Genomic DNA, 24897 nt, shown 5'->3' on the forward strand with positions numbered 1-24897 from the left:
TCCCGTCAGCACTGAGGATCAGTATCACACGGAGCAACTCCCAGCGCTAAGAGAAGCTCAAGGGGGATTTGGTCGCGATCGGTATTTATACCCATCCTATTATCAGACTTCCAGACACATGGTTTTGTTCCCAGTGCGTTTTTCACAAATTTGGATTACATACAATGTGTATGTTACTTGTAAATAAGCGTTTTTGACAAATTTGGATTACATACAATATGTTTGTTACTTGTAAATAAAAATAAAGAAAAATAAATATGATTTTAAAGTTTTTTTTTCCTTTTACAAAAATACATTTTGAGCCGCAGTGCATGCTGGGAAGCGTGACGCAATTCCGGAAACCTAATGAAGTTCAGTTTGCCTTGCTCCGCGCCTACTTTTATTCAAAAAGTTGTGAAAACCAACCTGACTTTGTAAAGTTTACTTTTGAATATTTTTTCTGATCTTCTGTGATCGCCATGGAGAAAAAACGTGAATATTCGTCTGCAGCAAACTCCGACATTGTTGGAGTTAGCTCGGGCGCTAGCTAGCGGTGGCCACGACTATTTAAAGGATGCTGATGGTATGGTGACCGACATCTTTGAGTTACAATTACTCCAAGTAAGCCACCTGTATCAAAGACAAGGCTCAGAACCAGACTGCATCCTCATCTAAAGATGACATAGCCACAACTGTTGAAAATACAGCAATCTCCTACCAGTTATCCAGTTATCAGTGGTTGTAAATAGGGATGTGACGTTCTGTTTCGAGGCTTCGAGGCGTGTGTGGAGCAGTGGAGGAGGAGCTTCCGCGAAGCGCGTGTTGAGCATTGACTGTAAAAATAATGGACTTAGCAAGCTATGTCCCCCATTGGAAATGCATTAGGTGTGTTTGAGATCCCCCAGCGCCTCGCCTGCATCGTCGGCGAGACTAAGCTGCTGCAGGAGGGGGCGGAGAAAGGCGCCTGAGATGAGGGTGAACGACGAGACTGTATGAGAACAAGGAGTTGGGGGTTGTCCTTAACAGCACGTGTCAACGTCAAGGCCCGGGGGCCGGACCCGGCCCTCCAGATCATTTTACTTTATTGTTATTAATGGCCCGATGTTATCTGGTGGTTATTTCTAACATGTAAAATTCTGACAAAACATAATTTTTATGAAGAGTAAAATATTGAAAGTTATTTTAGGTTTAAGTTGATTTATTCAGGAATAATATTCCTGTCTGTTTTTATTCATATTTGTGTTAAAAAGTTACAGTTTTAAAGTTTTAAAAAATTAGTTTTAGTGTGTTGAATAAATTTTTATTCTGTTCGGCCCACGACCTAAGGTGTAGTTTGGATTTTGGCCCCCTGCTTTACAGGGTGCATGAAATAAAATAAATAAAATAGTTCTCAGAATATTCACAGAAAACAAAATATGTCTGCTTTTTCTGCTTCATTTAAAGCCCATCAGAACGTACTATATCTATATATAAGATCATACATTACCTTTGGACCACTAAAAAAATAAATGATTCATGAAATATTAGTTATATTTCGCCTGCCGCTGAGTGCGGCTGCAGTCTGCTCCACGATGTCATCCTGGAGTCTCTGGCACTTTCAGAGCAGACTCCTCCTGAAGGGAGCTGTTGGCATCGATCTTACGTCAGCACGTTTCCAACCACTAGTTTTCGTGGATATAGGAGGGGCTGCTGCAGACAGCGCAGGTTTTTACAGGATTACTCGTAGATGCATGAACAGATCTAAATGTCACTTTGGGGTTACTTGTAGTGAGCAATGAACAGTAAAATGCATTTAAAACCTCAAAAAGTAGAATTTTCATGGGAGGGCCCCTTTAATAAAACTCATTAGTGCTTAAAGTATTTGCGCAGCACAACACTGAACTTCTGCTGTCAAATAAAAAAATTAAGGCTTCTGTGTTTGGTAGATTTTTTGTTTTAACAAATTTCCTTTTGGCAACACATCAACATTGTTATGTATTTGTACTCCATTTAAAATTGGCAGGTGTTTAAAAAGCATACGTTTGTAGGATGAGAAGCCTGGCAGAGTTTGTGTGGTAGACCGTATTGATTCTTACCAATCAGGTGAGTTATTACCTGTGCACAGGAACCTAATAGAAGCTGAACATTGGAGGAACGTGTGAAGAAGATTAGAGAATTTCTTCAAACCTCAATCATCCCAAACATCACACGCGAGTCAATGGCTGACTAATCTGTCTGCCATTGGCAGAGAAGATCAGGAAAATTTTCCATGGATGCTGCCCACATGCTGAGCTCTTGTCGCTCATCCCACAAATGCATGTCGCCAACAAATGCAGCTCCATTTAAAAACTAATTAACGAGCTGTCTTACGCTATAGGATTTAATGCTGAAAACCATTATTACCACAAAGACCCCTGCATAAAAACACGTTTTTTACTTTCCGTGTTGTGTTTTGAAGGGATACCATGCACAGCTGTGAGAATTGGTTTGGTTACCAATCAGCTGTTAAGAAAAACCTAACAGATTGCAGGTTGGAATAATAACTAACACATCTGTCCAAACTCATCTCCTCCTGTAGAATCTATTTTTCCTCCTCTGTCTGAGCCAAATTGGTTGTTTAATATGCAATTGTAGCCTCTGCTTACAGTTTGAATTGAATTGCCAACTTTTCCTATCCACTGTCATTTCAAGACAAGTTGTCTGCCTGCTTCCTATACATTTTTGAGAGCAAAACACATGTTTTCATGCAAAGTCTGTACCCCAATTCTGTCTGTATTGCAGAGTTTTCTGTCAAATTGTGTCTTGTTGGCGACACTGGAGAGAGATCACTTTTATCTTCGGCTGATAAGAGCTGAGCTGTTACTGTAGTGAAATTAAACTGTCAGGGTTTAATTGCACAAGACGTGGGGCTGTCAGAACACCACGAGGACTTAAGTGATATACCTCACTTGAAGTACTGTCCAGTCCCACACAAGTGCCAAATATCATGCGCTGGCAGTCACTCTATCTGTCACTGCAGCAGGGATGTCTTAATAAAGCTGTAAATAACATTAATTTTCCAACAGCTAAATGTGTTTGCTCTAACTAACTGGAGAATTCATTACTGTTGCACATCACATTTGCTGATAAAAGCTGTGAGGCTCGTCTTCTGCTTCGTATTAGTTGTATTCATCTTACATCACCCCGGGAGCAATTATCAAACTCCTGGCGTGTTTCTTTTGGAGGAATTTCTCTTATATCTTTCTAAAGACATTCCCTTTAACCATGTGAGGTATTAGAGTACACACATTTACCATTCTTTTTTTAGATATTTGCCCCTAGACTGAGTTGGAGTTGTACTTTTTTAGTTTTTTGTCTGTTCTCCCATTTGTTTTAGGCTTTAAATTCTTAAGTTAAGTTTTAGTATATTTCTTAAATATTTTGTTGCAGAACCCAGTTGACATAAATCAGACCCCTTGATTTTTTATCAGAAAGGTGAGTCTTTATTTTAACACATTCATCCTGATTCTTCGTTCCTGAGACCCTGCCTGAGAGGCTGTCTGGTGCTTTCTGTGAGTTATGGTTTGTGTCTTCCTCTCTGCCGTAAAGCCTGACTGATGTAGCTCTGCAATGGTTCCGGGGCGGCTTTTCTCATTTTCCCGAAGGACTCTCAATCCAGTTTACAGTGACCATTTGTTTGTTGGTTACCCTTATCCCTAATAACTCAATATCAGTCAGCATAAAAGCTTCTGCTTGCTTTCCTCATCTGTAACACATAGCCTAGAGACGAGAGGTGTAGCGATTAATCGACTTAATCGATTCATTGATTTGTTTTCCTGTGATCCAACCAGTTTGTCTGAGGGAAGTTGTTAATCGAATCAAATCAATATGAAATGGTTTCAAAATAAAATAAATTGGTTCTATCGATATTGAAAATTGGGATTGAGGCACAGTATAACTTGAAAATGACCAAATGTGATCACAGCGGACAAAACAATCAATTCTAATGTGTGAAAACACTTTGAATTTTGCAAGACATGTGACCAGACGGTATGGAATAAAGTTCTAACAATATTCTTTTTGTATTATTTTGATGTGGAAAACACCATTGGGCTGAACTTTATTGTATATGTTTAATTTACACTTGATTACAGGGAATACATCACCGAAACTGGTATTGTTTGGAACCGCTACTACGTCATCAATTTTTACTGGACCAATAAGTTTCAACCTTAAGGGTATTGGTTATCGGTGCCGGGGTAATTGCATGGCAACACTTTAAAAAACGGGCTTTCTCTCCCTTTCTCCTCCCTGCTTTTTCTGTCCTGCTCAGTGCAAAAGGGAGGGGCTGCTCACAGGGCACGCGCTCTAACACTGAACACGTCTGTATTTTTCTAAAGTAGATGCAGACAGCGCTTGCTGTTTCAAATGTAACAAAAGCGTGGCCTTATGGCCGTAACACCAGTAACCTGTCTAAAGACCGCGCTAAAATACACCAGATTCTAGTGGAGAGGTGCGCAGCGTTTGAACGTCGAAGAGAGACGTCTAGAGCCGCTGTGGTTTAATAAGTCTGCATGCTAAAAGTACACAGGATGTGACTTAAGTGTTGTTTATCAAAGATGAGTGCAGGAAATTTAAATGAAAATGAGGTGAAAACAAATATGGATACAAGCAGTATAAAAAACAATAATCATGTGATAAAATAAGGCTGAAAGATCATATTGTGCCTCAATAATAATAAATTACATGACACGTAAATTTAATTAAAATTCAACATTGTTCATTTGTATTTCCAGTTATTGTTCTTTAAAGTGAATAGGTCTGATCACTGGAAATACGTTAGTATTTATTTATACTTGTATTTTTAGAGTTGCAAATATTGTTAAATTATTGTATGGTGTTTTAAATTGTCCTTTGAAGTTTTCATGTATAAAGTTTATTGGGCTTCTCCCTCCTGGTTTTCACTCAAAAAAATATCGATAAGTATTCTGGTTCGATTAGAGAGGTTGTATTAATAAAATCTTAATCATACCCATCCCTACTTGATAATCTTGAAAGAAAAATGAGGTTTCTGGAAAACGTCACCTGCATCTGCTTGAATTTTTGGTTGAAGATGTCCTGGATCGATTTTAGGTCAGTGAATCAGATCGTTCAAAATGAACCAATATCGATTACAAATCGTCAGCCACAAATTATGATAAGAATCAAATCAATGATAAAATGAATCATCACACCCTCTAGTAGAGACAGTTCTATCCACGGTGGGCTTTCATTTTGATATCTACTAGTGTGGAATTTTGATGAAAAATATTTTCAAACAGACACAAGTTTAGTCTGATCAAGTGTGGTCAAGGATGTATTGATACATTTTAAATGCAGAGCTGACCTTTGTCCAAAAGGTGCTTTGAATTTAAAAGAAATTCTGAAAGTGAGTGTAGGCAACTGTGTGTTTGTGTGACTGGTGAAGTGGTAACCAAGCCTCCTCTTTTCTTCACAGGACAGGACCCATGTGGAGGATGGGGTCCTGTCAGTGTCGATGCTGACATTAACAGACGCTGGCATGTACCAGTGTGTGGCTGAGAATAAACACGGTGTCATCTATTTTGCTGCTGAATTAATGGTTCTAGGTAGGATGGCATTTATCCTTTAAGTTGTCAAATCATTATTACCAAACAATCTGAAAGGTCATCTTACTGTTTTTCTTAAAGGTTATCTAGATTAGCCGATAAAAGGGTTCGAGAAGGTGACTTTAAGGGTCGAGCGCATTTAAATGTATGTTTCTCTTTGTGGCCGTCTTTACTTTGAGGTCGCGATGGGAAAATGGGCGATACATTCTTAGTATCCAGTCTTCTTTTACACAAAAAAACCTCTTTGAGTTCAATACTGAATGCATTTTTAAATCTTTTTATACAGACATTTGCATTCACCCGTTAAGAAGAGGCTTTTATCCAGAATAATTCACGAGAGAAAGAACTATTAGAAAAGCAAATAATTGATTTCATTGCCATCACAAATGTTTGAAATGTCTATTACATTTTCATGAATTTCTCAGCACTCCTCACATGTTTTAAACAACATACAGGATTCAGCAGCCTTAAAGATGTTTCTGTTTCCTGTCAGCTTCTCCTCCAGACTTCACAGGGAACGTCCTCAGATCTTTGCTCAAAGCCAAGGCAGGAACTACCGTGACTTTGGAGTGTAAGCCCAAGGCCTATCCCACAGCCAACATTCTATGGAAGAAAGGGAACCTTCCTGTCCAGACCAATGACAGGTGAGCACTGAGACAAAGTGAACATTTTAACACACCTGCACTAAGCATCAGCATTGATTCCATTTGCACGCTGTTAATAAAACTACTCTTCATCATACAGGATCACGCTTTCTTCAGACGGAACTCTGAGGCTTGCTAACGTCAGCAAGTCGGATGCAGGCAGCTACACGTGCTTCGCGAGGAATAGATTTGGCATGTCAAGCACAACTGGAAGGCTCCTGGTTACGGGTGAGCTCTGCTGTTCAATGGCAGGCTGCTTAAGCCCTACACTTAGTAAGCAGAATTTACTACAGGTATGGATTATTAGAGGAGGGAGCTATTGCTGTATTGTGCAGAAATGAAGGGTGAACAGTGTAGAACAGGGGTCTGCAACTTTTAAGGCTAAAATAGCCATTTGGTCCAGTTTCTTACTGACCAAACTCTTTAGAAACATACACTTTGTTTTTGTTTTGTAGCCACTAAAGCCTTCATTTATAACATGTAGCTTTTGAAGGCAATATTTACTGTAATTACATTATTTTAAAATTCAATATGTAGCAATTTTACCTTCTGTTACTCACTCTTCCTCTCTCTAACAACAACTTAGTTATAGCCACAACGTCTAACTTCACCCTGATTTGTATTTATGTAATTGTTACTAATGTGATAATTATAGATGAACATTTGAACATAAAAAAATGAGAAAATATGACAGTTTACAACTTTCAAAATAAAAGTCACTGCATCGCATAGGATCATCTTAAAACACCAAATGATTTTCTATGATACACGGTGCTCCAAAATCTGTCAAAATGTTTCGAGATATACTGTCCTTCAACTGTTTTTAATTGGTTTTAAAAAAATTATATATATATTTTTTTACTTAAAAGTAACTTTTTACAGCTAAACACGTTTAAGATTCCTCAGTCAAAGATCCACAATGGAGAGGTAAAAGAGCCACATGTAGTTCTGGAACCGTAGATTGCGGACCCCTTACATAGTCACACATTCTCACCCCCAACTCGTCATGTATGGACGTACGGTTCGGGCCCCCTCCACATCAATTTTTTTATGTTTTGGGTGTCCCAAACTCATTGTTTTTTGACGTGCTGGCTGTTCCAAATAAATCACAACTCTCAGGATGCCGTGCCTGACGTGGTAACGGATGCTGAACCGGTACTGGGTTAGGGTACTGGGTTAGGAGGATAAAAAGGGGGCCACTCAACCAAAGAAGAGGGACAGTGCACGCTCCATGACCATCCCTGATCCCTGTGGGAGCAAAACTTTCCCCGATCATCCCTGATCCCAAATGTCACACACCAGAGTGCAGAAAAAATGGGTTCTTATGTCCCTGCATAACATGTATTGCCAAAAGTTTGGGACCACTGATTAGCAGCTGTGGCCTGGTACCAAGCGGCCCTCGGGCCGGTACCAGTTTGTGGCAATGGGAGCAACCAGCATGTCAAAAACGATGAGTTGGGGACTATCTAAATGTCAAAAAGTGACGTGGAGGAGCCCCAAACCATACGTCCATATATGACGAGTTGGGAGTGAGATTGAGTTGAACATAGAGGTTCCTTTCAAAGTAAAATCCAGCCTGTTTTACTGCTGCAACAAGTTTACCAAAATTAAAAATTCAAAACAAACAAAGGAAATTTTCTATTATTATAACTTTATTACACTTTAATCCTTTTTCTCATTGTATATAAGTAATATTGGTGTAGAATCCATATATGTTTTTATTTATATGTGCTTTAAGCTTATTCTAATAACATTTTTTTGGTTATCTGACACGTTAAGTTTTTTCTTTTTTTTTTTATAACCTAATTTAGTAAAATAAATGAACCAAAACTATAAATCCTTTATTTTTTAAAGTTGTTAGAATTGTTCTTCAAAGCTAAAAACCACAATGGAGTGATGAAGGATCCGCATGTGGCTCCACAGCCTCAGGTTGCAGACCCCTGGTCTAACATTCTCAGAGGAGAGCCTTTGAAGGAAATGTTAGAAGCAACAAGGGGCTGCTGCAAGAATGCATTCAATTGACAGACGACTTGAATGCGGTTTCCCTAAAAGAGGTAGAAACGACCGAATTATAGCTGCAAATAAAAGTGTGGAGGCAATGAAAGCATTAGCGAGGTGGTGTCAAAGATTCTGCTTTTGTTGGGTGTGTTTGTCCAGCAGAATGACAGTTTAGTGTTCTTGGAATTACTTATTGGTTTAGTTAATGTGCTGAATGATATTGTCTGCTGTTGCCAAGGCCAGCTCCTTTTAAAAATGGCTCTATTATCCTCCACAGTCACAGTGGTATTCTTACTAGTTTCATAATTAAGTTGATTTTCCTTTCAAGCCATTATCTCCACTCTACAGTTTTTGTAAGGTATGATAAAAGACTGTCGTAGCATTTTCACTTGATTCCTGCAGATTCATTATCTCGATTTATAAAGCGCAGAGAGCTTCACCAGAACATCGCTTCAGAAAACTTTGAAGCTGCAACCCTCATTTTGTACTTGATGTGCAGAGGGGCCTATTACATGACGTCTTATCGGATCTGCAGTGTTTTGTAATTGCTATCGGGATTTCAGGAGATTATGTGAGCTGTGTCATCCTGAAGTATTACATATTTAAAGGGTGGCAGGCTGCATGTTATCACACATTATTTGACGGAGACTTTCATGAGACCTTGTTATATATAGACGGCACAGCTTTGCCTCTGAATCACAACACCAGACAGCGCGGTTGTTTGTTCCAGAAAGTGCTGTTTGGTTGATTCTATTTCAGCTAACTTATCCAAGGTCTGCTCAGTTGTCTGATTGCATCACATGTTAGACAGATTGATCTTCTGTTTCAGATCCAACCAGATTTGTCCAGGGGCCGGTGGACATGGAGATCATCGTGGGTGAGAGCATTGTGTTGCCTTGCCAGATCGCCAGTGATCCCGTACTTGATGTTTCCTTCTCCTGGGCCTTCAATGGACAGCTGATCTCCAAAAGAGATGGTCACTTTGAGCTCGTGGGAGGGGTGAGTGACCTCGCCACCTCATTTACAGAGAATGGGGGTATGTAGCCCATGGTGTTCACACTAGTTCATGTTAAATGTTGAAGCACAAACCAGAACTATAAATTTCCCCTTCATGATCACCTTTCAAATGGTTTGAAATTCACGTGAATTAAAAAGGACTCCATACATGCATCACTACCAAATCTGAGTCCCTGAGTGGTCAAAGTTCTACTGGTTTAACTTTCGACGCATGTTCAAGCCCGAAAATGCACTTAGAGGGTCTAAGTGCAGTCTAGTCTAACCCTAAATCAACTTTTTTTTGGCTGTTAACCTCTATAAACAGGGCCTTAAATGTGCTCATTGTTGGTCCTTTGGAAATTTTTGACAATTTAAAATAAACTTGTAAATATATTGGTTTAAAACAGGGGTTTCTAAACGACGGCCCGTGGGCCGGATCTGGCCCGCCTCCACATTTGGTCCGGCCCTCCAAACACTATTAGAGACACCTAATTTTTTCTCAATCTGCCCGATCGAGACCCACATAAACCTTTTATTCCACCCTTCTTCAGTCTGAACTATGAAGATAGAGGATCTGTTTATTGGTTTAATTTTATAAAGGTTTCAGAATTATTTTTTCTGTGAATTATTTAAAATTTGGCTTTGTGTGGCTTTCTGGATAACCATAAATGCTTACGTGTAAGTCTGTGATTTTTAAACTTTTTCTGTTTGGCTACAAACCGACCCCGCCCCCACGTGAGAGAAGAAAACTGTTATGTGGGCCTCACAATAAAAAGTTTGGGTAACCCTGGTTTAAAACCGTCTGTGAGGCCCCCTACAGGTTGAAACGAGATATTACAGTTGAATTTCGAGATGAATGAAAGTCCCACATCATGATCTGCAGCTTCAGTAATGATAACAGTCCTGTTCCACAGCCCCACCCCTCTGACTGGATTTTTAAATTTTGGCTGTGGGTGGAGTCAGCCTCCAACTGTCCTGTTTGCTTACTCTTTAAGAACTTGCGTATTTACCCGTTAACGTGAGAGTTTTGAACGTGGAAGCTTGTGGTTTTGATTACAAGCTTTGGTTGATGGTAGTCAGAATACAGACCAAAATTCAAGGTTCAGGACTTGATCTGGACCAAAATAAGCAGACTCAGTCTGAGCTTTTCCCATCTGAATACATACTTTCAACATGTTTTCACGGCTTTTTGTTAGAGGTGTTTGCTTAAACGTGCGTTACCAAGGTGATGTGAACGTAGCATAAAAGAAATATCATACTTAATTGTTTATTGTCTTTTCTGCAGCTGCTGTCAATCATTACTTGCACACTCTCTCAAAGTCTTCTACAGGGGATAATAACCGATTGAATGTGTAAAAAGACACTTTACACATTATATGTCATTATGGTGTAAACTATATGCTAATTGCTCCACCACTCTGACAAGCTGCCATTGTTTTAAGTGGCCTTCAATTCTAGCTCTGTCTCTGCTTTTTAAAAGATTTGCTGGTTCGGAGTTCTGCTTTGACATGGCCTGCCGCATATTCCCCTCGTCACAGCAAGCGGATACACATTATTAGATGTGTCTTCTAAAGGAATCAAAGCATGGCAGACGCCCAAATGACAAAAAGCTTTCAGAACATCCTCACACCCTTTGAGAATAGCCATTCTTCTTGTGTGTGTGTGTGTGTGATGGACAATGTTCTTATCTAAAAGGAGACTCCTTCCTCAGAAATGCTAAAATGTCCCCAGTCTAAAGAGATTATCAACTTAAGTTTGCAGCTTCAGGATATTTAATTTCCATAATTTTACCACGTTGGCTCCACGGCAGGGTTTTTAACATTTTTTCATCTAATGCCAGAAAAACAATTTTGCCACTTATTCACTATTTGTTGCAATTTTCCAACCAGAATGTTGAAGCCATTTTTTCAGCTGATGAGAAACTGATTGAATGGTCTATTTGAGTGGATATTTACAGCTGGTTTTCAAGGGTTACATGAGCAACCGTTGAAAGACGGAACCAAAAAAATAGAAATAAAAACCTGAGACCTTGTCAGGCGAGAAAAAGAAATCACTGCGAAAAATATTTTTGTGAATAATGGCCTTGAGCTTTTTTATTTCAGCTCCTGCGGAGCAGCTGCTTGTCACCTGGTGCATGCATAAATTTTACTTTACTGCTATTCCTCTTGCAAAATAGCTCCCAAATCTGCCAAATGTTCTGAGAGCCAGTGCTTTCTGCACCTTTTGCACATGCATCACTACCTTCCTTAATAAGCTGCTGAGAGGTCTGTTATCTTTAATGCTACATAAAGCCTCGCCTCCTCCTTTTGCAGAGAACAGCAGGCGATCTGATGATCAGGAACATTCAGCTTTACCATTCTGGCAAATACATCTGCGTGGTGGATACTGATGTGGAGAGCCTGTCAGCCGTGGCTGTATTGATCGTGAAAGGTAAGGAAAACCTCCTCTCTGCTCCACGCGCAGTAATTAAAACAGGGCATGCAGCCAGAATTGTTAAATTAGTTAAAAAGGGGGGAAAAAATCCTTCCTGAGCTGTAGAGTGGGTAATTGTTAAAGCCTCAAAGCATGTCTTTCGCCTGGAACAGCTAACAATCCCAAGCTTTTGTGTTTTAATGAAAATACAGACAATACCGGCTTCTAGGATGTATAGATTTACTGTTTTTTTTAGTCTTGCCTACCGCAGGCTTTTACAGTTTTGCTTGACTGTTTGTTGTCTATAACAGCCACTTGATTCTTTAAAATGCTCTTTGATATGTCATTCCAAGATGAAAACAAAAACCCTAAAAACTAAGGCTGTAAATGTTTTTTAAGACTTTTTTTTCTTCTTAATGGACAATAGTGAATGTTGCTTCCATGCATCTGACAGGAAATGTCTGTCTGAGCTCACCCACGCCGTGTGTGGACGTGAAATGGTTGAGGAATACTCTTATAAAACAGAACTTTTACTAAATCTTTTATAGGAAAGTTTTAATGCTTCTGCCTGGGATCAATGGGGAACAACACACAGCTCATTGACACTGTAAATACACAAAATGTCAGACGGGGCGAGGGATGATTTCGTTGTCGGAGCTTGAAAAGGTTGAATCTTTATCTTCTAAAGATATCCACCAGTTGTTCAGCTCTGCATATTCAAGATCTTCTTAGCAAATTGTCCTAATGAGCTCTCCTTTCTGAAGGGCTGAGGAGAAACACTGCTGATTTCCTGGAAGAAGCAAGAGCATGTAGTGGAAATAGATTGGTCTACAACTGACTGGAGACAAATTTGTCTCTGACTCAGACTGTGCATTATTTACACTTCCTGCTCACGGCAGCTGTCACGGATGTCTCATAGTTTGGATCAAATGGCTTCAGAGAGCGTGAAGCTGGATAAGGAGTCAGTCCTGAATGGGGGAAAAGGGCTTTTTGCGATAACCCTTTAACAAACTAGTGGTGTCGTGGGCATATGTTTCACATGCGTGCGTGGGTTGCTGAATTTAGAGGATGATTTGTGTTTCAGCTAGAGACTATTTCCTGTTAGCTTGATGTGTTGAATGGATTTTATTTATGTAAAAGGACTCAGGAGGCCACTGTCGCTTTTGGTGGAGGTTTCAGCTCTTCTCAGCTCTTTGATGAGTTCAACGTTATATTTTTGCTTCTCTCAGAATACTCTATTCACCCATTTAAAGACCCACTTCATGGTGTTTTTAACATGTTCTTGTGGTTATTTTCTCATAATGAAGGACCAAAAGAAAGAAAATTCATCTTAAAGTGAGTATTTCTTTATTCAAATAGTTGTAAATCAGGAGCAGACGATAAAATGCAGCTGGAAAAAACCCGTAGGTGCTACAGTTGGTAGGCTACAAGTTTCCTGCTTTGCTCTAGTCCGATGAATCCATAAATTCCTGCCGCTCTGCTGAAACTACGTCCTAGAAAACAACAATTTTTTGTTATTTTCCTTAAAAAACAGCACAACAATTAACAGACCACTGGGAACACTTTTAAAAAAGAGGTTAAGAGTGAGACTTTAAGGATTCTTTTCCACTCAGCGGTCCAGATCAGACCGGACTGGACCAGTACAGCCGGACTGATTCAAACCATTTTTGGTCCCCCGTTGGTTGTGGGTCCATAGAAAAATGAATGGACTTTTAGGGCGGAGCTACTGTCGTCACATGATGAAATCCATTGATTGGCGGAAAGATATTACAACAGCAGCAAGCGTCCGACTCGCGCTTTTCCTGACTCAAGATCCAAACCGGACCGCTCAGTAGAAACAAGGTTTAAGTGTCAATCATCTCTCATAATGATTTATTAATGTTGTTTTCAGGATGAAATATATGTGAAATAGCCAGGTTAAGAGATTTTAGAAAAATTCACTGTCTTGTGAAATCCAGATGACCCCACTTTTAATGTAAACATCCCTGCAGAAAAGAGACGGTTTTGATAGGGTTGCACCTGATGCAACTTTTTTCCGAATAGAGTAAATCTGAAAGTACTACATTGCAGTTTCTCGAAAGATATTATAAAAATGTATGTATTCTGAATGTATTACATTGAGTAAGAATTAGATGGGTATCACTGCCAAACTACTAATTCTGTTCGATTTCAGCTCACAAACCTTTTATTTGTTTCAGAGAAAAATGTAGATTGATTGGAAAAACTAAGTGAAAATCTGCTTTATTTCCTGAGTAATTACAACAAATTGCTTAAAAAACATTGATCTGCTGATTTGATGGATCAATAATGCATTTTCTAAGTGAAGTTCACTTCGATCTTGAATAATCCATTTTTAAACTCAGCCCTAATAAGACTGATCTTCATCTGTGATGATGAGATATCGCCTCATCTGTCGCTTACAGCTATTTACGTTTTCTAATGAGGAATTTCCATCAGCCCCAACCCGGCGCAGCTCTTGGAAACAAAATGTTCCATTCATCCTGTTTTTCTAGAGACAAAATGATGCGAATGGATGACATTTTAGTCACAAATGTCACGTCTACTTTTGTTTAAAGGTTAGAAATTTTTAGTTTGGAGTGCTTCTAGATCAGTTGTTCATTATTAATAATTATCTTTGCTCCAATAAGTAGCTTAATAGATTGATGATGCTATTCATGATTGTATTTGCTTAATTTAATCCTGTTAAAACTATTGTTAAGTGCACGAGATGGAGCAAAAGGCCAGAGCTCCAATTTAAATACTTCTTCATTTATGAATCTTTGATGTTTGCTCCTAAATATTCATTTTCTCATTACTTGCTCATATTTCTTCTGCATTTAGTTGAACTTTTAAACTAAACTACACGGAAAGATCCTTGTTGAACCAAATAGCTGAATTTAAAGGAATAAAATATTTAATAACACACTTTCTTACATTTATAAAAAAACTTGACAAAAACAAAATATGACAGAACATTAAAATTCAAGGTTGGAAATATCATTTCCAAGGTAATGTACTTTGTGTGCTTTTTTGAATTGCACAGGAAAGAGTGGCTGAAGATTTCTACTGTATGTGGCACAGATTATTATCTCCTTTCCAAAATGTGTTAATAAATCTGAAGGTTACTCTGGGAGCTTGGTCTGTCATAAAAGGCTATTTCCCTAGTTGCTATTTTAAGGAAAGTGATCTGGATCTTAGAGGGGTTCGTGGAGTTTTTGCAGACGAAAATGACCCATAAAGGGCTCTGAATGCTGTTTATATAAGCGCAGAACGAAAGGAATTGTCTGCATAAAAAGTCGAACCGTCTTGTTTTCTGCTTCTTGTAATGTGTCAATTATTCCAAAGTTTAATTTTGAGAAGTGAATTCCTGTGAGGTTTTACTGCATGATCGCATCACCAGGAAAGGAGGAAGAAGAAATCTGAGACCTGAACGCTGTCATAAATAAACTGCGTACTATGAGGGACGGATGAGAAGACATTAGACTGAATTTATCTTCGCTGTGTCTACCTGTGCTCTGCAGTGGGATTCTCCTTTTCCTGTGATTACTTTAGTCTGACTGCTGCAACACATACAGACGTTTATGATCACCGTAATTCAGTTTAATGTTATTGGCAGCGGTTGGGAATCAGCTCGGTCATTCCTCAGATTAGGATTTCCAATCTGCTTTGGTTTCTCTCGGCGAGCGGCGGTGAAGGTCAACGATAATCGATCCTGACGCCAAGACTCTTGAGGTTCTTGTTTTTTAACAATGGCGACTGTTAATGTTTGGACTCCACTCCATGATGCCGCACAAACACTCCACCGGGTGCGATAGTGATTATGGAGAAGGTCAAGGCGTAAGGATAACATCGTGGTCATTAACATTCATACCACTCGGCGAGCACTTTTCCTTGTTTGACTGTTGCGTCACCACCATCAGCCTGAACGGGACGCATCAAAGACTGTCTGCTTTACATGTTTTTGTCATTTTCTATTCAGATCAACATTGAGTTGAACATCACCAAAAGTCTGTGTGATCATTAAAGGGAGCTGTGAGCATCTATATGTCAGAGCATTGAGGACAGTGAAAAGCTTCCAGAAAGGAGGCGCTTGTTAACCTTTGGTTACAATGACGTAGAAATTACATCATTACTATAATTTTTGATTAAAATTTAACACAAAGTTTTAATAAAAGTCAATAGCTTTGAAATCTTAGGCTTAAAACAAGCATAAAGAGTTATGACACGTATTTGTTACACTCCTTGGAATAAATCCTTGGAAGAGTTTTACAGTTTGTTGGGAGTTTGCTTGTTTTTTAAAAACATTTTCCCCATTGTTTTGATCTTATCTTTTCATTTTTTGTAGGATTTATACTTTTATTTTACAATAAAACATAAAAACATGTTGGATCTCACTTTGAGTGATTTTTGCATTTAAAAAATGGCAACATTTGAGGTTCAAAATTGAGGTTTTTGTCGTGTTTTAGGTTTTATTTTGTAATTATACCGATCATCTTTTGATTTATTGTAAAATAATTCCCAGTGGTCTTTTAATAATAATTGTGCCATTTTTTTTTTTAAATCAACATAGTTTCTGCAGAGCAGCAGGACTGTTGGTGTGGAGCGATTTGTATCAGTATATGCAGTAAAAAAAGGGAATAAATTGAACACAGAAATGAAAAACGCCACGATATCAAGCTTTAAAAGCTACATTAAAAATAGTATAATCAATAAGTACTAATCTAGTATCAATAAAAAGTACTCGTCTCTGAGGTATGTTGTTTATTTTGCACTGGTTGATGTTTGGAATTGTATTTTTTGTTCTGTCTTTCCCAATCTTCTACTGTATCCTAAATCGATAAAATGTTTTGTGTTTTTCTTTCTTACCGATTGATCCATTTAATTGTTAAAAGGGGAAGACAATATTTTTTTTCTTTTTTCTGTGACCTTTTCATTTTTTTTTCATCATGTTTGAGATTACAACTCAAGGTTGTATTGCATGTTTTTCCTTTTATTAAAGAAAAATGAAAATTTTAAAAAGTACACTGACAAAAGTGAAACACTGGATCAATTAACAAAAGTTCTGTAATTTGTTACATTTAAAATGTTTCTTTTTCATCGAATAAAAATTTTGGTTGATGATTTAATTTGATAGAAACTGTTATTTTTAAATGTACAGAGCTTTTGCTAATTGATCCAATGTTTCATTTTTTACAGTGTGAGCTCACTCCTATTTCCTGTCATCAATCTGTTTAGACGCCCTAGTTTATACCCAATCTAACATTATTGGTGCAACAAAGATGAAAGCAAAAAAAAAGAAATAAAAAAAGCAATATCAGAACTATCCAGCTGTGCAGTTTTGAGCCAGATTCTAGCTCAGATGAGGAAAACTAAGACATACATGGATCTATTTGTTTTATCCATCACGATAAAACATGTTAAAAAACACTAAAAACATGGTTTTCATGGATGTCTTTATTAACAAATATATAAAAAAAAGAAGAAGAACCTGGAGTTGTATAAGAAAGACGGATTCCACAAAACAGTTTTAAATGTAATTTATTAGATCAAATTGTAAAGTTATTAAAAATGCTCAAAAGGTTGAGCTTTCAAGCTGGTATACGTATACTACAGTTTGTTTGTTTTGCCAGAGAACTGATTGTTTATTACGATGATCACTTAATAATGGTAAAATTCTGATTAAGATTAGAACACTTGTGCAACCGAGCTGGATGCATTATTATTCTGCAGTCTGTCTCGGAGCTCTCCACCGGCTCCATTATTTCTGAAGAGCTGACACGTCCATTAAAAAGGAAGCTGCAGATGAAGTGAAAGTAAAACATCAAACTGTTTAATTGGTGAGACAATTAAAAGAAGCAAAAAAAAAAAAAGACGTTGTTTCTTCAGGGCGGTGAGGCTCCGCTTCATTTTTTAATTTGAAACCTGTGCACCGACTGGCTGCTGGTGTTTAGCCGATCAAAGACCGAGGAGACTATGAAAGAGAGGGATTACGTGTTGTGTGAAGACTGGAAGGAAAAGCCTGAATAAATTCTAATTCTTTATGAGGGGGATTACTTATAATGAGAGGTTTTTAAAAGTGTTATTTACTTATTGATTGAAAAACTTTAATGTTTTGGCTCTTTTGCATAAGTAGTTTTTTTTCATGTTATTGTGTGTTGTTCATATTTTTTGTACCCCCGACCACACATGTTCATTTATTGCGTGCGCCTTACATCGTCTGTTCCTGTGACTGCGCCAGGCGCCCCCAGTCCTCCAGACTCCGTGACTGTGGAGGAAGTGACAGACAGCACGGCCCAGCTGGCGTGGAGCCCCGGCAGAGACAACGGCAGCCCCATTACCAATTACCTCATTCAGACCAGAACTCCCTTCACTGTGGGCTGGCAGAGGGTTAACACAGGTACTTGAAGAAGATGAGTTTTCTATCTCAAACCGCAGGATAGTTTATTCCGAGAATTCAAAGATTTCCACAGAGAAATTATTCTCCTATCCTCGTAGTTTTACTCAAATTTTTTGACTGTGGGGTCAGGCACAGAATCAAGAGTTGGGGTCTAACGGCTGTTGTGTGATAAAATTCAAGAGTTCAAATGAACCTTGGATTGAGTTTCTGTACGGTTTAAAGTCAATAATTCAAGTCCAATTAGCTGTCACGCACCGGGATGTGTGAAATGTGTTCTCCCCTAGGGGAGTGGTGAGCTGCAGACACAGCTGCGCTCGGTAACCATTTGGTGGTTTACCTCCCCAATCCAACCCCTCAATACTGAGTGTCAAGCAGGGACGCATTGGGTCCCATTTTTAGGCTGAATCTGAAATGCTACCCTACCCCTACGGCTTCTCTCTACCCCTTATTTATCGCTCCAAACGGAGAGATATGGAAAAATATAGGCTATGAATTCCCAGCCTAATCCCTAACTCATTTTTTTTAAAAAGGTGTATCACTGAGTTCATGAAGTGAGAACCTAATAAATACAAACATTTTATGACGTCTATTTGTGACTCCACTGTGTTCTAGTAATGAAAATATTGAGGGTTTATTAAAAAATTACATTTACATTTTTTTCACAAAAATTGTTCAAACACAATGCATTGTGGTCTATTTTGCTAATGTAGTGAGCACTGATGCACACTGTTTTTTTGCAAAGACTTCTGGGAAATTTATAGGCCAATTTTTGTTTCGCACATAATTACAAGTAGTGAAGGAATTCGGACATAGCAAGTGTCTTCAAATTCGAACAATACCACCACTTGATGACATCATCAATAGTCGCTGGTCATCTACGTGGGCCGGTCGCTGCTAGCACCTTAAAAATACATGACATTAGTTTTATAACTTTAAAAATTCACACAAAAACAAAAAATCTGCGCAACATGGATCACCCTACCAGAGGAGGGATAGCCAGCCGTACTTTTTTACGACTCCTTCCTAAAGAGTAAGCAAACCCTAAATCAACTTTTTTGACTTTTGACCTCTATAAATTGGGCTTTAAAAGTGATGTTTGTTGGTCATCTGCAATTTTTTTGACAAATTGAAATAAAATAGTTTAATTCTTGAAAATAAAGTCAAAAACCGTCTGTGTGCTGCCCCCTAAAGGTTAGATTGAGGTACTACAGTTGAATTTTGTGATTGGTAAAACCATGTAAGTTTCAAGAGTCTCACGTCATGATCTGCAGCTCCAGTAATGATAACAGTCCTGCCCACAAGCCCCGCCCCTCTGACTGGGTTTTCTGCTGTGGGTGGAGTCAGCGTCTAACTTCCCTGTCTACAGCTTCAAACGTCCCTAGAATTTGTGCCACAAGGGTAGGGAATTCGGATTCAGCCATAAAGTCTTTGGTATGACTTCGCCCTGGATTTGAACTCATGACCTTATAGTCTCAGGGAGGACACAGAGTTAGACTTGTTGTAAAAATTCCATAAATAAATATTTTTTATGCTATATACAAATACATTTTTCCCCTCTTTCTGTAGTACCAGAAATCATCACTGGGAGCACTCTGACAGCCACTGTGGTCGACCTCAACGCCTGGGTAGAATATGAATTCAGGGTTCTGGCCAAAAACAGTGTTGGGGTCGGAGAGCCCAGTCCTGTTTCCGTTAAAACAAGGACAGAAGATGCAGGTGTGCAAAAAGTCATCGCTTTTAAAAGGCTGCAGATTCCTTTTGTCCACATGTGGACGTTGCTGAGTTCTTTGTTTCATAGTTCCAGATGTGGCACCGGGAGATGTGGGTGGAGGAGGTGGCAGCAGATCTGAGTTGGTCATCACATGGGAGGTAAGTCATTAGTCCTATGTTCCACTCTGTTATTCAGCGTTCAGGAAGTCAGGCTTTTTCATCCTTGAATAAGGTGCTTAGTGTTTCCTGCTGAATCAAAGCCTTGGACTCCCGCTGTGCTGATGTGTGTCATAAATTAGAGGCCAATTGAAGTCTGGCGCTGCAGTTTTGTAATTTGCTGTTAAGAGTCTTGCCTCTAAGCCATCGGTAATGTACAGAAAACCACAAGACTGAGCTCCTACGGTTAATTTAGCTGTTGAAGCTCAGTGTTTACAAAAGCCTTACACAATCAAATGCCGTACAAGTACACTGCTTTCGTTTAGCGGTGAAAAACAATACTGATAATGTCAGAGACATGAGTTATCTTGTTGTTTTCTCATTGTATTAAACACAGACTAATGCTGCAGCTTTAAAGCTGTTTGCGTCTCCTTTGATAAGCCCAGATGTTTTTGAAATAACATTTTGCTGCCTGTTTCATTTTATCAGGTGGGTCACAGAAGCAATTTGTGGGTCATCCATTTCCAAGTCTGTTGTGATTGTGTGAGCCCAAGGGTGGAGTGTATGTGAGTGGTTTGTATATGTTTTAATATCACTATAGTTTTGTGTTTCACTCTCAGCCTGTTCCTGAAGAACTGCAGAATGGCGAGAGCTTTGGCTACATCATTGCTTTTCGTGCCTTCGGAGAAGTCAGCTGGATTCATGTGGCCACTTCTGCCCCCGGTGCATCTCGCTATGTGTACCGCAACGACAGCATCGCGCCCTTCTCTCCATTCCATGTCAAGGTTGGCACTTACAACAGCAAAGGACAGGGTCCTTTCAGCCCAGTGGTCACCATCTACTCTGCAGAGACGGGTAAAGGAATGGATTTGAGTGTTTTAGCAAGCCCGTTTTCTTTTTTAGAAGGGCAGAGATCGCGAGATAATGCCTTTTTTCCCAAGCAGAAAGGCAGACACGATCCCAACACATTTATGTAAGACTTGGCGAGTGCCTCGAAAATACCACCACTCTTTTCAGCTGATGTGCCGAAGTAAAAAAAAACCTGTTGATATTTAGATCTCCAAAGCCACATACACATCAGGCATTCCAGTGTGTGCATGTAGTCCATTTAGTGTTCGTACTGGATAAGCAGGGTGGAGCTTCTTATTCTTTTGTCAGAATAAGCATTCTTGCTCTGATTCCTTCTTCTTAACATCTACTTTCTAATCCTAATTTTTTATAAGATATTTTTTTTCCTTATCACAAGTTTTTTTAAGTTATAAACTGACCAATCAGAGGCCTCAGTAAAAATGAGGTGCCTCCTGGTCCCACCTTGAATGTTTGACTGACAGATTATCTCACGCCTGCTTTCAGTGAAAGGGGTGTGGACTCTAAACTAGCTAACTCATGATTGGTGACTGTAGTTCCCCTAAAACTGTGACTCAGACCGAATCGGACCAATCATTGTCGTTGGGTTTCAAAATGGCGGTGCACGTATCAGGAAGCCATGGTGACGAATTTGGCCTGATTTCCTGAGAGTCTGATTTAAGGCCTTTTCTATGGGTGACGTCAACACCTTAGTCTGTCCATTGTTTTCTATGGTCTATGGGTTAACCAGATAAACCAGCTACACTCTGAGTCTGGTGAGTTTTTCTGTATCTCCTTTGCCTATCCATGCAACACTACCAAATCCAAGTCCCTGATTGGTCAAAGTTCAACCTGATTTAGCAGTGTTTTTCTGTATTTACTTAGACTTTTCATTGAGAGTGGCCCAGTGTGGGTCACAGTGTGAGCACTGTCTTTTTAGCACCTTTAAATGATGATTCATCTGAGCAGAGATCAATAACAATGCTACACAGTTATATATGTAAGAAATATTTGTCCTGCTTTTCTCTGTTGTGTTTAGAAGACAGAAGCTTTCAGTTTCATGTCGTCTGATTTCAGAGCCAAGTGGAATGCCAGTGGGAGTTTGGGCCAGAAGTGTCTCAGCCTCAGAGATTGAGGTGAATTGGCAGGCTCTCTCCATCACTCCTGAAAGAGTTCTGGGCTATGAGGTACTCTTTTCTTTCTTTTCCTTTTTTTTTCTTTAAATGGAAAAAGATATCTCACACAGCACAGTTCAGTGTTTTCCATCACCTCTGTTGCACTTCAGAGCCATCACTTCCTAACAGTGTCGCCATGGAAATGGCTGCATTCGTAGGGTGACTGTTATAGCCAAAATTACAGACTTCTTTGTATCAACATGACAGGAAAACATGTCTGACAGTTTTCACAAAAGAAAGGAAAATTGCCCATTTGCAGCCCGTCTTGTGTTGGTGTCATTTTGGGGAGATTGTGATACAAAGTTGGATGAAAAATCACCAACCCTCAGCCTTGTGCCAGAATACCAAGAAACGCCATCGACACACGGAAAAAAAGAACTCACAGCACTGACCTGAAATTATGTCATATTTTTGACATTTTAAATTGAATGATCAAGCTTTTAATTTTGAATCACTTGATTATAGTCTGGGTTGTCATCAAGAAATAGAGCAGTTCATCATCTGCATATCAGAGTAAATAATCACCATGCTCAAAGAGCTATCATGGTTTATTCTTACGTTTTTGTCAGTATCCAAATGTTGGTAAACTTCTGCTAAACACAGAAACAAAGTTGCTGTCAATAATACACAAACCTATAATGATCACTGAAATAACTTAAAATAAACAAACTTAACAATAAAATATAGTTATTTATTTATTGTTGTTATCATTTTTAAGCTAAACTTCCTGCCCCTTTTCAAACAGTTTTTTCCTTAATATTATTACAATAATATATATTATTTTTGCTATTATTACTATATTATTAGTTATACTTTGCATCATATAGATTCAATTTTAATTATATATATATTTTTAAATGAATGAATAAAAAAATGAACATAAATAAATAATCACCACTTTGCTCATGAATTATCATTTCAAAGAATCATTTGTAAAAACAAACTCATAAAACAGGCCTGAACAAGAATAATGGCACTCTCAACATAATATTTTGCTGAACATTTATTTTGCAGCAATCACAGAAATCACTATTGGCAGCACTTTTTGCTGTAAAAACCTCGACTGTTCCATCGGTTCTAACTTAATTTACTGCTCCAAAACAAAATCCAAGATATTGTTGTCAGATCTAGAAATTTGATTATAATTCTTCCTTTGATACCCTAAAAGGCAGCAATTTAGGCTTTAGTCACACAGGGGGTTGACCCATACAGAGGCTGGAGGTTTTTGGGTCGTCCGGGCCTGTGGAGGTTCATAGAGAGGAGCGGCCGCAGCTTAAATGGAGGTGCTTCTTGCAGTTACCTTGGGACTTATAGAACCACTTTAAGGGATATCAAGAACACATTTTTTTATTAAAATATTAGTTATTTTCCTTCATGAAAGTATGATAACTCGACCTCTGAGGCTCCGCCTTTTGCTTCTTGTGGGTGCCGCCCATTTAATGATGTCAGTCTACAGTTCTGCAACAAAAACAAACAACATGTGAACTTTTGCAAAGATGGATGTGCATATAGTGGATATAAAATGAAAGCGTTTTTGACGATCACCGCTACTTCCGTGAAGACAAAGTGTGTTACCCTGGGGGTGATGCTGGCAGCGCAGAATCTTCCTGGAAGAGGCTGTTCCTCACTTTCATATGTGACTTAGTGAGGACCCACCCACCCGCTTTCTTAGATTGGAAGGGGCTGGTGCTCAGAGCAGGGTTTTAGAGGAATGCTTAGAGATGCGTTAATAGAGCAAAATGCCTCTTTGGAGGGTGTTTTTTTTGTGAGGAATTAACATTATAATACACTTAAAAGCTCAAAAACTTCATTTTGCTCGATATACTGTAGGTCACTTTAAAAAAATGACACACCTGCATCTCACCAACTTCACCCTCACTCACCCTTATGTGTTGTTAAAGTGTTCACCATGACCTGTTGCCCATAGGAAAACATGTGCATGAACACTTTCTCTCTATGGGCTCAATGAGCTGGATACCATCTTAAAATTTTCGCCCACAGACTGCCTGTTTCCACACATAAGAGGGATTGTAACTAGGCATTAAGGAGTCATTTTTTTGCACCATCAAAAGCATCTACAATTATCGTGTGATGCTGCTCACAGGCACAGTTTGCTCTTACATGCCAGCTGACATGCTCTCTGTCTGAATAAGGTGGTCTACTGGGAGGACGACACTAAGCCGGAGACCATGGGGAAGGTCCGGGTGCCTTGGAACCAAACTTCGGTCACAGTGAGCGGCTTGGCAGGAAACTCCCAGTATTTCCTAACAGTTAGTGCCTTCAACACAGCAGGCACTGGCCCGTTTCTTCCTGCAATCAACGTCACCACAAAAAAACCTCGTAAGTTGCAGCACACAAAGCCTTTGATTTTGGTACCACACTGCCTTTGATGTAGAGCCAGAATTTCTGGTGGCTTTGAATAAAATCCATATTCGCTTTTTTTCAATTGTGCAGCACAGTTGAAATGTGTTGATAGATGCTTGCGTGGAGGAAAATCAGACAGAAATTATATTCTTAGATAGTCAAGTTGCTGAAACCAAAGCAATGATGGTATATTTCTAGTGTAATAACAAGCAGGTTGTTGCCTGCTCCCATTTTCCCATCATCCATATATTTACTCCAGGGGTGCTCACTACCTTGATCGCAATCAAAGGACATGTGGGAAGATTGTGGAAATTCAAAGGCAAAAAAATAGAAATAGAAATATTTTTTTAAATATCAATGAATCATCATCCTCACCATTAATGATGTCACTTGATTAACATGCAAAACGGCCGCGAGCAAACAGTTCCAAGGCATATCTGTATTTTTCTAAAGTAGACTCAGCGCGCCATTTCTAATGTAACAAAAACATGGATTGTAAGGGCGGTAACAGCAGCAACCTGTCCGAACACCGCCCTAAAATATATCAGACTTTAGCGGAGAGGTGTGCAGTGTCTGACCGTCCAAGTGAGACGTCTCGTGGCGTTATTGATCCAACAGGTGTGTATGCTAGCGGT

General features: G+C 39.1%; 1 protein-coding gene across 2 annotated transcripts in view; it reads left to right on the top strand.

The window, feature by feature from the left end:
• Window positions 1-24897, top strand: part of cntn3a.2 (contactin 3a, tandem duplicate 2) — a 58983-nt gene that overhangs the window by 24844 nt on the left and 9242 nt on the right. The window contains exons 10-20 of one of the 2 annotated variants that reach the window (XM_024293352.2): window positions 5435-5564; window positions 6058-6208; window positions 6309-6436; window positions 9036-9205; window positions 11515-11632; window positions 17853-18011; window positions 19578-19727; window positions 19816-19880; window positions 20498-20732; window positions 21801-21910; window positions 24052-24238. In XM_024293352.2, the coding sequence (XP_024149120.1) occupies window positions 5435-5564; window positions 6058-6208; window positions 6309-6436; window positions 9036-9205; window positions 11515-11632; window positions 17853-18011; window positions 19578-19727; window positions 19816-19880; window positions 20498-20732; window positions 21801-21910; window positions 24052-24238 (1603 nt within the window). Of the gene's footprint in view, window positions 1-5434; window positions 5565-6057; window positions 6209-6308; window positions 6437-9035; window positions 9206-11514; window positions 11633-17852; window positions 18012-19577; window positions 19728-19809; window positions 19881-20497; window positions 20733-21800; window positions 21911-24051; window positions 24239-24897 lie in introns of both variants that reach the window. The other variant, XM_024293350.2, reaches the window with a different exon arrangement.

This window comes from Oryzias melastigma, linkage group LG7, assembly GCF_002922805.2.
Source record: "Oryzias melastigma strain HK-1 linkage group LG7, ASM292280v2, whole genome shotgun sequence".
NCBI classification, from domain to species: domain Eukaryota; kingdom Metazoa; phylum Chordata; class Actinopteri; order Beloniformes; family Adrianichthyidae; genus Oryzias; species Oryzias melastigma.